The 12,876-nt window shown below is 43.2% G+C and overlaps 1 protein-coding gene across 1 annotated transcript; it reads left to right on the top strand.

Moving 5' to 3' along the window:
* Nucleotides 1-616: 616 nt before the first annotated feature.
* Nucleotides 617-1,144, top strand: LOC117582241. Its single transcript, XM_034269852.1, has one exon. The coding sequence runs from the start codon at nucleotides 617-619 to the stop codon at nucleotides 1,142-1,144; it is 528 nt and encodes a 175-aa protein (XP_034125743.1).
* The last annotated feature ends 11,732 nt before the right edge of the window (nucleotides 1,145-12,876 follow it).

Here is a 12,876-nt window from a genome sequence, read left to right as displayed (position 1 = left end):
CGGCATCAAATGGGATTATGGCCTTGAACTTTCGCACACACAGCGCCTCTGCTTCTGCCTTCGACTCGGGCTTTGTCATTGATTTATTGGCTTTCTGGCTCAACGTCTTCGGCTGCTAAATCATGTACAAGTCCTGTGGTGGTAGAAATTTCATTTAAACTTCTTCTCAACATATATTACTTTTATCTAGCTTCCACTCCCTCTTGTTCTGGGATTGTTTTAAAAGCTCAAGAAAAGTTTCGCCTGCCTTTGCATAATTAAACAGCTCCTGGGACAGGTGTGAGCGGGTGTGCGGTGGCAAAGTTTATGTGTGCGCCCCGTGACACACTTTTTTTTCGCCCTTTAATTAGTTTCTATAAGTATTCATCAAAAAATGTGAAATTTTAAGGGGAAGAACGTGCAGCAGGAGCTCGGAAGAACACACCTTAGAAAATACTTTCAAAGGCAGTTTTTTTGAACACTTAACAACTCCCACTTGCCGCCACATTTGAGTGAATAAAACACAAAGTTCACATAGAGAAATAATTGAGAATTTGTCTACAACCAAGCGACCAGCTTTCTGCTCAATTTTCTCCTGAAATTTCTGCTAAAATTCAAGTAAAATTCAACTCCAAAAATGCAGCGCCTTACCTCGAAATGTAAATGGGGCTGCATCCTCATCATCTTGATGCTCTGCATTGCCCTTTACTATGACACGGAGATCAATGGGCAGGGCTTATTTGAGGCTTCAGCCACTGGAAAACTTTTGACCAACGCTGGACTCTTGCCACATCTACAGAAAGGCTGCCATGGGGTCATGGTGGCAATTGCTCGTGCCATCAAATATGTGAATCCCTACATCCTGATAGTAACTCAAATGGTGGAGAACCTCTGGCAGCAGCTGGTGACTGATGCCGGGAATATTTACGAGTGCTTCAAGGGCAGCTTCGCTGGCAATTGGACAGTGAATATCGGGGTCTTCGATCAGTATGCACCAAACTTGTCTCAAAAACTCAAGTCCTTTGCCGCGGATGCCATGGGAAGTTATAATGAAACTGCCAGCGTCATGGAGGATAGTTTTAATCAAATTTTATTGTTTGCTGGGCAATACAACAAGGAGTTTAACAAGAAAGTTGATGAATATGCACAGAGGAAAATGTTCTAAGCTGCAAATTGTTCCTTAAATTCCCTTGAATATTCTGATCAATTTAAACACTCATTTTGGCAGTTGGAAAAGGATAAACAACGCAGAAATGCGCCCATGAAAACGGGACAAAGATGCCACTGAAAAGTTTACACTTCAAATAAATATTAAATTAAGAAAATTCTGCATTCAATTTCTGTATTTTCCTGCAACAATTTCTGTTTCCCGTACAATTTCCATTTCCTGTACAATTCCTTCATTTGAGATAAACAAAAATGTCTCTTGAATGCTAACCATTAAGCTAAGTGTCCTTGAACACATTTAAAGCACACAACAAAAATGTGACTCTGATAGGATCTGAGTGTCCTTCTGGGCCTGGAGTGTGAGTCAAAAAGCAGTCAGCCATCACCCATCAGCATCCATGGGCATTCACTCTGGCCGGCCATCAAATCTCGTCATGGGACACGACGTACCACCTCCCTGTTCCTGTTCCTGTTCCTGTTGCTGTCCCTGTTTAGTGTCCTGCAACCGCCCCGTCGCTTAAAGCAATGAACTTTAAGTAATTTGCTTTTACTGCCTGACAAGTGACGAGTACAACAAAATGTGGCGCTTACTTTTCTACTTTTCTACTTTTTATTTGAGTTTCAGCAAGAGGACAGAGCAGCCTTAGAACTGTGGCTGTTTGTGACAGGCAGAGAGAAGAATTGTTTGATGCTTGTTAAGTGTGAAAAGTGAGCCAAGTTCACTGATTAAAAGGTCTTCAATGGGCACTCCATGGTCGCTAGATTTATGCTTCGTTTTCGTATCAGTTGAAACTCTCGGGCTAAGCGGGCTAGAGGATACTAAGGACCCTGCTGGCATGTTATCAAAATCAATTTGCGGGCTGCTGCAGCTAGAGCAGGGACTGGCTCAGCTTGACGCCTATTTTGGTGCTCTATTTTTGAGCTTGCAACTTGTTGTTGCCACTGCCACTGCCACTGCCACTGCCTCCACCATTTGATTGTGCAATGTTCCGGAAGGCTGCTTTGTTTCAGCAAAATGCGCTATAAACAAGCGCCAGTAGCGTATGAAAAAAAAGGCAAACATTTACTAGATACGTATCCGAGTTGCAGTCGCTCCTGGCAGCACTTGGTGGCACCAGTGGGGGAGCACGATTACGAGCATGTTGGAGTGCGTTTCTGCTACAATGTTTGTCGCATGATTGAGTTGGTCGCAGCTGCAATTTATGTTCCGGCTGTGCCGCTTGGGCTACATTTTTCTTACTTATCAAGCTCTGTGGCTGGTAAGTGGGAGATTAGCTGGCGGACTGCAAATATATCTTTCCTTCAGCTGAGCTTACTTTGAATTTGTGGCTGCCCTTAAAGGTGCTTTGGCACTGCAAATGTTTCATCCTAATGTTGCCCAGCGATGTGCAAAATCCTTGGAATTTCATTGACTTAAGCTAAGCATGAAATTGGCAATTTATTACGTTTACATAAATATGTATTTATGTATTTATCCTGCATATATTAATAGCTCTTCCGCTCTAATGCACTCCCACACACTCGTCTCCCCCGCTGATTAAATGACCGCAAAAAGAAAAGCCCAACATGAAAATACCTCATCACATTAACCTCCACTCAAGACCACAAAGCATTATGTTTCCTTTTTGCCAATTTGGGGTAGCTGCAACTTTGTCTCTCGGAGATTTGTTGTGCCTTGGAGATTGTTTTTGTTTTTTGTTGTAAGCTGCTTATTACAGCTCAAGAAATTTCACCTTGCCGGCGCCTGCAATCTTTGCAAAAGTCGGCAAAAAATTGTCAAATATTTTGAAGGCAACACACACACAAAAATGAAATAGAGTTCACGTTGGTTTGTGTTTCCTGTCCTAGAATTCTCAATGGAATTACGCAGAGAGGGCACAGAGGACCTGGCAAAAGGTGTACTCTGGACTGCTTGTAACATTGTTTTAAAATGGCAAACGTCTTACCGTCCATGTGGGTCGGAAGGCACTCAGGCAGGGCCCAACAAAATTACACAGCAAGAGACAGGAAGGGAGAGGGAGACCGAAAGGCAAGGAACTCCACACATCCACACCATGATAAAGGTATTGCTGCTGTCTGTGCATTGGTTTGTGTGTTAGTCGGGTGACAGAGTAAGCGCCTTAAGCCGGTTGAGAGAGCACACCTAGACGACACCAACAGCAGAACCCCCAAGTGGTAGAAGTAGTCGCCATATGGCGGCAGGGGGGGGAAAAAGAGAAACATGCGGCACAGTTCTGGGTTTCACTTTCAATGGAATTTCGGCGACATTTTAGGGGAATTTCAACAAGGAAAGTTGCACTGAATTTATGACTCGTTTGCACAACATTTACAGAAAGAGTCACGAATGGAATTTGTGAGTTTATTTGTGAGTGTTCAAATTTGTGTCATTTCATTGCAGTTTCAGCATAGAAGTTTGCTTATAGTCCGGCTGAATTTAGGTGCCACTGCAAGACTCGTTTGCACAACATGTGAACAAAGAGAATCGGTTCGAGCAAGAAGTTAACTCAAAAAATTTGTAAGCCCTTCAAAAGAGTCTTTAAATATTTGAAAATATTTTAGCTACAAAATATCTTTCTTCTCTACACATTTTTATACATTTTACACATACTCTCACCCTTACACATATTTTACCACATTTCCATACTCCGCAATCTCTGTCCCTCCCCACATTTTATTCGCTCACTCTTGACACCCCTTTGGCTGTATGGCTAACCCAAATTTAAAACTTTTCTCTGCGTATGAGTAGGGGTGGGAGGAAAAAAAATGTTTCACTAAATTGAATTTGCTGTAGAGCAGCAGCGGGGGTAAACCTTTCGCCAGCATTCTCTGGCATCTGTAGTTAATTTCCACTTTCGAGGCAGATTGTCTAGCGAATTGAGTAATTTAAATAAAGCGTTGCACAAATGCGCCTGACAGTTTTCTTCCTGCATTTGGCCATGCAAGCTGCGATGAGTGTATGGCTGACTATTCCCTGAACAAAGTTGCAGACGGACACGGACACGGACAGACACGGACACGGACACAGACAGATAGGAGTCGATGCTGTAACAGATGGAGATACGGATCTGTCCGCTGCACTTGTGCTGACGTTTGGGTTATTTGATACAATTTGCTCCCGGACGTTGCTCAATTTTTGAGGCAGTCAACTGTGCAACGTGTCATTGGCAAAGCCGCAGAAGAGCGTAACACACAGCAGAGAGAGATAGAGATAGAGATAGAGATAGAGACTGCCAACTGGTGCAACAAAGTGTCTGCAGCTGAAAGTCTCGTTTTGCGGCTGCCTTCACGCGACCAGCAATAAATTTGCATATTTCCTTGAGCTTCCGCCACATCCTGCTGACGCTGCTGGAAAATTGTACAAGTGAAAAACAACGACAAAAACAAATTGTGTTAAAAACGTAAATAGCTAAATAATAAAGCAGAAAAAAGATGCTCTCTGTGCTCTGTTTTCTTGTGGCACTCATCAAATTTTCATGTGTTACGAAAATTGCGCCATTCCTCCTCCATTTGGGGGAATTTATTTTTGTTTATTGCCTGGCCGTGCCGTGTGTCCGTTTATGCGCATAATTTATGCATAAATTTCAATTACCTTGCGCCCCCAAAGCATGCCCTGGCAAATTTACACACAGCTTGTGACTCGCTTTAATTCACTTACACTCGAGGAGAGTCTAAGGGACAGCAGCAGCATTGTGTCATAGTCATGCTGGAAGCGGGAACCCGCTCCCCTTCGAGCAGATACTTTTGTTTGATTTATAATCTGAGGTGCTCATGGGGAAATGTAAATGTAAATTGAGATCTTTCGACGGGAAACTGTGAGCTCTTGGGTCATAGAAGTTGCTGCTGACTGGCAACCATTAAGATACAATTTTGATTTATAATCTTTGAGAGGAATGAAAGTGTGGCAATAAACAAAAATGAAATTGAAACTTTGCTGAGCAAATAAACGCGCAAATAAAAATATAAATTTAAATATTTACTCGTGCTTCTTGCTTTAAAAATTGTGATAGAAAGATCGGTTCTTTCTGTGTGAACTCAGCATTATTTATGCTAATTTTAAATGCCAATAAACTCAGCTTAATAAATTGTTTCTAAAATGTCCAAAACATTCGAAATAATTGATTTAATTATAACAATTTTGTGCATTCTTTTGTCGAACATTTTGGGCCAGCTTCTGTTGCAATAATTAAAATGAAAATTGTTTTTATGCAAATATTGAAGCTGAATTAAGCTACCTCTTTGGCGGAAAGCCATATTATTGCACATTTTTAATCTGCCCCAAAACGTTCCACGAACATTTCACAGTCAAAAATTCACGCCGCTTGAGGTTCCCATCTCTCTCGCTTGGTTTTTTTTTGGCTGAAACAAACAGCAGGGATGCGAGAAAAATTGATGAATGAAATTAGAAATTCAAAGCACGCGTCGCACGAGATGCTCGCATGTCTGTAATTTATATGGGCAAATATTTGCGTGGCCCCAAAGGATCGGAGGCGGAGGCGGAGTGCTGCCGAACCCTTGACTCATTACAACTTCATTAAAATGTTGAAGCAGTCCTGCCTCCCCCCCAGGACGCACACAAAATGTTGCACACTCGGCAGATTTGGCGCTCCAGGGACGCGAGCCAACGCGAGAACTTAATCGAGTTGCAGGACCCACCCAGCCATGGGATATGTGCGTGAGTGGGTGGACAGCAGCAGCTGCAGCTTAACGCAATCATTAAACTTTTATTGCTGATCAGCGAAAGCAAACAAAAAAACTTCACTTCATGGAAATGCGATACCAAAAGGCCAGGCGACTGCCGGCAACTGGCGTGAAAAATATGCAAAGTGACAAAAGAGCGCGAGAAGGTCGCCGCCCCGGAATACCCGGCGCTAATTCTGATGGAAAATTAATTTTGTCGTGCCTGCCCTGGCTCTCACTTTGGCATTAATGAATTCTCACAGCCCCATAATTAGATTGCTCTAAGGGCAAAATGACCAAGAGAAAAACTTGTGCTAAAAATAAAAATGCTACGCACAAATAGATGCGGGAAAATGTGGCAACGAAGTTGGGCTGCTCTTGGTTTTCTGATAATGGTTATGCAGATAAAATGTAGATACAATGCTCTAAAGATATTAGTTCAATAAGCAACACTCTGAAGTCTGAAAAATCAGCAAACCGCTCAACATATCCATTATACCCTCCCAAACTCATTCGTTACTCTGGTCGAACCTTCACCATTTGGGCATTATGCAAACGCTGCAAAAGGCCAAGACGATTAGCTAGCAGAAACCCTGGGACTAGCATCTGAATGGGGATAAAGAGAACCTCCCCCACCCCCCCGAGCTTTACTTTGAGCTGCGTTAATGAGTGTCATTAGCACGCTGGCCAGAGCTCAGCGGGGGAGCTCTAACCTACGCCCAGCCCCGCCTCATTAGCCAATGGATCAGCGCTGGGATCAGCATCTTTGTCCAATGTTCAAGCAAAAGTTGTCCAAGAACCATTAGGAGCAGGCCAGGACACATGTGTGAGCTATCCATCAGCGGCCACTCGAGTCACACTTCCTCGATGAACGAGAAGCATAAATAAATCCGTAGACACCATCAGTCTGCATGCTAATGACTAATGGGTGACAATCACCAGCCAAATCGCTTGACTGAAGTTTGGGTCTTTGAGTGCTAAGCTTATTGAGCTGTAACATAATATTTATAAGCTGGCAAAATATTTGATTGTATGCCAAAAATATGCACGAAGCAGCAGCAAACGACGGCGAGACACTTGAAGTCAAGAGGGCAAAGACGGAGCCTGCCCAATGGCCAAGGAATCGGCTTAAATTCTCTCATATCCACATATCCCTTGGCTGTTTGTTTTAGTTTTCTTAAATCATTTGATATTTATGCGTTGAATTTAAATCTCTGCTTTGCTCACCTTCTAATCGAATTTCTTTCCCCCCTTGCAGGCAACACAGTAAAGGCGCTACAAAAGGAAGGGTAAGTCCATCCTTTGACCATTTGCTGTCTATTGTAATCTCAGGCAAAGGGTTCTGCTTTCGGGGGTCAACAAGCTCCGACACAAATGATTTGCATATTTATCATCATGCTTGGCAAAATGTTTCATTCTGGCAACCCATTTCCACAGCCAACAACAAAAATAAATCCATTTTTCACTGTCAATCTGAATTTGGCATATGGCCATGGCCCCTGGAGTTAACATTTGTGCCGCTCCCCGCTGGCATTTCATTTTATTTTAAGAACAATTTAAGTGGATTTTTGGGCAGATTATGGATTGATTTGCTTGTTGCTTAAATTGCTTTTTGATTACAAATAGATGCCATGAAAGTCTTGGAAGTTGCAGCAATAATCTCAGCGAAAACGCACTTAAAAAATAAGCAACTGAGGAATTTTAATTCTCTATAAATCCAATTATTATTCTGTGAAGTTTCTCGTAGTCTTCTCTTGCCTTTTGCACATTTTCCTGCCGCTGCTAATTTTGCTTGCCTAAATGGAAAATCATTGCTTTAATTTCGCCGGCACTATAATTGTGATTCATGGACGAACCGCAAGGACACAGCCTACACCTCCTCGCCGCACATGTGTGCAGGGGCTTGGCTGCCTCTGTTTGTTTATTAAAAAACAATGCACACATTAATATTGCTGCGTGCTGCGTGATTAATTGCCTGCGGTGCCACTATTTATTAAGTCTCCCCCAACCGAGTTCGAGGCATCAATTATGATTTATGGCTAACAATGGCAGGTGGCCGCCCCTCTGCAAACAGGCAACGCATAATTAACACAGATTCTGGCGACTGCTCAAACAAAAGTGCAACAATGGACCCAGCCCAACCCCAACCCACAATCATTTACCGATTTGCAGGGTTAAAGCTCTGCTGCCAAAAGGGTTTTAAATAATTAGCTTGTTCTTCGCTTCATTATCGGCTGTCATTTATTGACAGATTTATGGGTGTGGGTTTAATTGTGTGTGTGTCATGGGCATATCCTGCCAATAAATATTATTATTAATTATTATTACAAAACAATTAAGGCAGGATGTGTGGGAGAACAAAATGAATATCGGGCAATGGTGGTTTAATGGTTTAAAAAAATGAATATTGTTGCAAGCTACGTTTAATACAAAGTAAATGGTACCAAAAATATTCTCCCTTTACGACGCAGGGGGCCTGGACTGAAGCTCTCTTGGCTACGACCAAGCCGATCTGCTCTGCGCTCTACGGCTGAATTCGCTCTACGGCTGAATTCGCTCTGCGTCGATCTGCCGCCTGAATTCGCTCTCCGTCGTTATTGCTTTGCGCTCTGCCGTCTTAATTGGAAATTACATTAAAGCGAATTCGTCCGTTTGCTCGGTTTTGGTTTTTGTTTTGGCCAAATTAATGCTACACTTCTCATTCTTCCTTCACTTGATCTTTCATGGCGTTGTCTTGCATAAATCTCAAAGTAATTCTTTTCTTAAATTCACATTTAATTCCAATTTAAATGCAAATATAAATCCGTTTAAATAACAGAACGCAAATAAGAGAAAAAGCAACCCATTAAGCTAGAGTTTGCTGCCATCAGCAAAAGTTGTGCATCTTCCCCTCCTCCACCGTTTTCTTCTTCTGTTTTCGCCACTCGCCACCACAAATGATTAAAGCTGTCGCACTGAATGAAATAATTATTTGTGCATTAAACTTCCAGTGGCTTTCTGCTCGGGGGACAAGGATTTACGACACAATTTTCAGATTTTAAAGCTGGCATAAAAAATGGCAAAACCGGAAAGCAGGCGAAAGCCACTTTCCGAAGGCGTGGCCATAAAACGACAGCCAAGGAGGTCGGCCTGAGTGTCGACTTCTGGTTTTCCGGGCGGGGTGTAAACCGGGGCGTAATCGGGGTATCCTACTACAACTCCAACTGCTGCTCTCTCTCTCCTTCTGTTAATTTAGCGCGCGGCACCAGCTAAATAAGTTATGTCATTTTGGGGCGCATTTCATTTTACTCGGTTGCCATAGAAATTTAATAAAGCAGCGTCGTGGAATTATTAGCATATTTAAGCGGGGAGTGGGGCTGCCAAATGCTTCAACATAAACATGAAAGTCAACATTAAAGTGCCAAGAAAGCCAAGGAGCAGGGCAGGAACGACAGCTGATTGCAGCGCTCATGTGGGCTCTCCACAGCTCAAGAAGCAGTTAATAAAATGAGGCGACAGAGAATTGTCTTAAATTATGCAGCAACCGCCCGACGATAGGGGGAGGGAGAGAACGAACACACCCAGCGACAGAGAGAAGAGAGGGAGCGAGGAGGGAGAGTGAGTAACGGAGGTTGCCGTCTACCTGCTTGAATGCCAAAGCTTTTGACTGCTGACCAGAGAGCCTTGGTACCTTATGCAGCTATCGTAACTGTCTGCCATTGACTCTCTTCTTCTCTGCTCTGCTGCCACGCTGTCGTGCATTGGTGGAGCGCATTAGCAATTGAAATGTGCAGAAATTGAAATAGATGAAAGGTAAATGAAATGTGTTGACATATAAGGTTTACATTTCATTTGTTGATATTCTTAGGACACACTTTAATTGTATTTTAGATATGCCTTTAGAAAACTATACATCTTTCATATTGCTTTGTTTAATTTTGCACACAAAAAGCACCCATGTAGCCCATAGTTTCCGTTTCCTTTGCCATTGTCATTTGCCTTCTGCGTCGTTTGTGTGCCATTTGCTTGTGTGCCGTTAGCTTTACACTGACCTGCAGGTACAATAAATACAAATACAGTTTAATTGCATCAATTGCAAATTGCTGGGAAATCTCATTTCCTTAAGCATTCCACCCACATCCTTGAGGGATTCGCATGCCAAGATAAAGAGGAACAAGAGAGAGCGAGTCATGGCTTGGCATATTGACTAGATCCGAAATCCATTAGCCAAACCGATTATTTATGAGGGCTTTCGTTTAGAAACTACTCCCTCCAACTACTAAACAGTCAGAGCAAATCTACGTACCATTGTGCTGTGGCCTGTGGGTTCGGATTGAGCTACAGATTGAGTTTGGGCATGCGGCAACAGCAGAGCAGTTTGGGTTTGCGTACAGCAGATACGAGATAACGTACAACAGATGTTAATGCCTCAGTAGGCAAAGTGCGTTTTGCTGTTGGCCTTTTGTGTTCGTTGCCTGCCTCCCTTCACGCGATGGTTAGCCCGATGATGATGATGATGATGATGATGGTGGCTGGTCAGTGTGCGGTTTTTTTTTATGTTTGGGCATGGGAATGTGCCCGCTAAGGGCATTATATCGAATTATGTTATAAATATGAAATATATTTCGGGCATTCCTGAAAATATTTATGTACGTGTGAGCATGGCCTGTCCCCCTGCCCCTGCCATGTCCCCATGAAAAGTGCTGTCAATGGCATTTTTGTCGGAGGCTTTTATGGTATTTTATGTGAGGTTCGTGGCAGGCAAGAGCGAATCCTTGTTGAATAATTAAGGCATTATCATTGTGCCGTGCCCTATGTCATGTCCCATTCAACGGGCAGGGGACAACGGCAGGGGACACTCAGTAAAGGACGTGTTCCATTCATGAATATTGAAAATTTTGCGATTGAGCAATGAAAGAATGCTTTGAGTGCTGTTGATACGGTGCACTTCGGCACTATATGTCCGAATTTTTGATGGTTTTAGTAGTGGTAAATCTATTTTGTATTTGTGACACGCACTGTACCAAAATGGATGACATTTCCAGCCCGTATCGCATGTTATTTCTATGCAAATTTTGGGTTCTGTTTTCCTGTGTTGCTCTATGGACATGTGAACACAGCACATAATTTAGACTTTAAAAGTGACAAGTTTTTGCATATTGTAAGCCAACATTGAAGGGAATTTCATCAACCAGAAGCTCTGTGTTTATTTAACAGTTGCGCCAGAGTACCACTATGTACGAACACGCACCCGAAAATTGTCTGTACTCCACTCAGGTAGCGGCTCTCATTTATACAAAGCCCACCACCCACAAGCAGAGCAGTGCTCTGGTCTGTAATCTAAGTTTTGGGCTCCTGGTTTGGTCATGTTAGAAGAGAAATTCACGTTTTAATTGGGTGTTGTAGCAGGGTGGATCAGGTGCGAAGAGATGTGGACTTGATTCGGGTCGAAGTAGCCAAAGTAAGATGAAGAGTCGTAGGCAATTTTCGATAAATACATGCTTACACATACACATACTGTCACTGCCGTTTACAGCTACACTTGTAAATGCAAGCTTACATGCTGCGGCTGCTGCTCGAGAGCCAAGTGGATCGTGAGAGCGGGCAGCGCGAGAGCAACAGCGAGCTAACAGTCCGCTGTTAGCAAGAGCGGCGAACGACTGTTATCCATGCACATCTAACAGCGCTGCTGCCATGCACATTTTGGTTTTAGTTTAGCCAGCTTATTGTCTTGCGTGCATCCTGTGTTCAAAATTAAATCTAATTAATTATTTATTGTTCAGACGGTGGAGATAACCCTTCCAAACCATTAACCCTTATTGTTTTATGTGTAAGCCAAAGCCTTGTGTTATCCTCTTTATGGGGGGCCAAATCCTCTTTTGCATGCAAATTAGTTATCAGGAACATTTTCCAAATAAAATTGCACCCGCACCTATGTAAATACAATTACACCAAATACACAAAGTACCTACAAAGTACCTCCCTCCTAACTACTTCTAGTTCCCCAGAAAATGTTGTGCAATTTGTGGTAAAATTAACTGTAAACCACAGAGCGACGTGGCGGGGGAGGTGGAGGTGGTGGTGGAAGGGAAGCCATAAAATTGCCTTGCCAATCGTTATACAACATTATCGTTGCATAATTTCCGCTAATTTGTGCAACCAATAACCCCAAAAACAGGGACAAATGTGGGCCAGCAGAATGCAGTCAGTCACCTCTGGTGCCGTCACCCGCGGATCCAACCAGCAGGATGTGGGCTGTGGTGTGGGTTGTGGCAAGGAGTCAATGCCACCACCAGCAGTGCGGGTCATTTGTTGGTTAGCGGTCACCCATCGGCCGGGGCCCTTTACATAATGAGGGCACAATAAGTGACTCATAAATGTAATATTAATTTTGTGTGTGGCACAATGGATAACCAACCGATTGCACACACAGACATCCGCCCGGACCGGACCGGACTGCTCTGCCACTGCAGTATAGAGGAGAATTGTCGCATTAATCGACTCGAAGCACAACAATTACGGCAAATCAATATTTGGCTTTGCAAAATATATTACATGAAATACATTCCAGCATGCCCGTTTTAGGGCTTTGGCCAAGCGATGGTGCGCAGCGATGGAGGACATGGGCGCCCACTCAACCGAGCCTCGAGGTTGATCAAAGTGGATACTCGAGAAACGAGGCTGTCGCAGACTCGACACACAGCCAGCAGCCAGGCACAAGCCAGCACAAGCCAGTAACAGTCACAGCCCCGTCCCTCTGTTACAGTCACAGCCTCGTCCCCTCCTACAGTGCCATCCAAAGAGTCTTCTTGCAGCCTCGAGAACATTGTATGCCCGACCATGCCTTTAGTTTTATTGATTTATTCCTTTTGCCTTGATTCCAATACACATTACAAGTGCCTGTTGCGGTCTATATTTTTCTCGGTTTTATTTCTGGCAAACTATTTCGATGAGGCATCTTAACAGCCATTTTTTTCAATGTTTGGAAGTTTGTGGTTTTTTGCGTATATTTTATTTAAGTGCAGCAATCATTTGGAGCGCTTTTGTTAGTTATTTAACGGAGGTTTTTATTCA

This window comes from Drosophila guanche, unplaced genomic scaffold (assembly GCF_900245975.1).
Source record: "Drosophila guanche unplaced genomic scaffold, DGUA_6, whole genome shotgun sequence".
NCBI classification, from domain to species: Eukaryota; Metazoa; Arthropoda; class Insecta; order Diptera; family Drosophilidae; genus Drosophila; species Drosophila guanche.
Note: the sequence above shows the minus strand (reverse complement) of the source record. Positions and strands in the feature narration are given on the sequence as shown.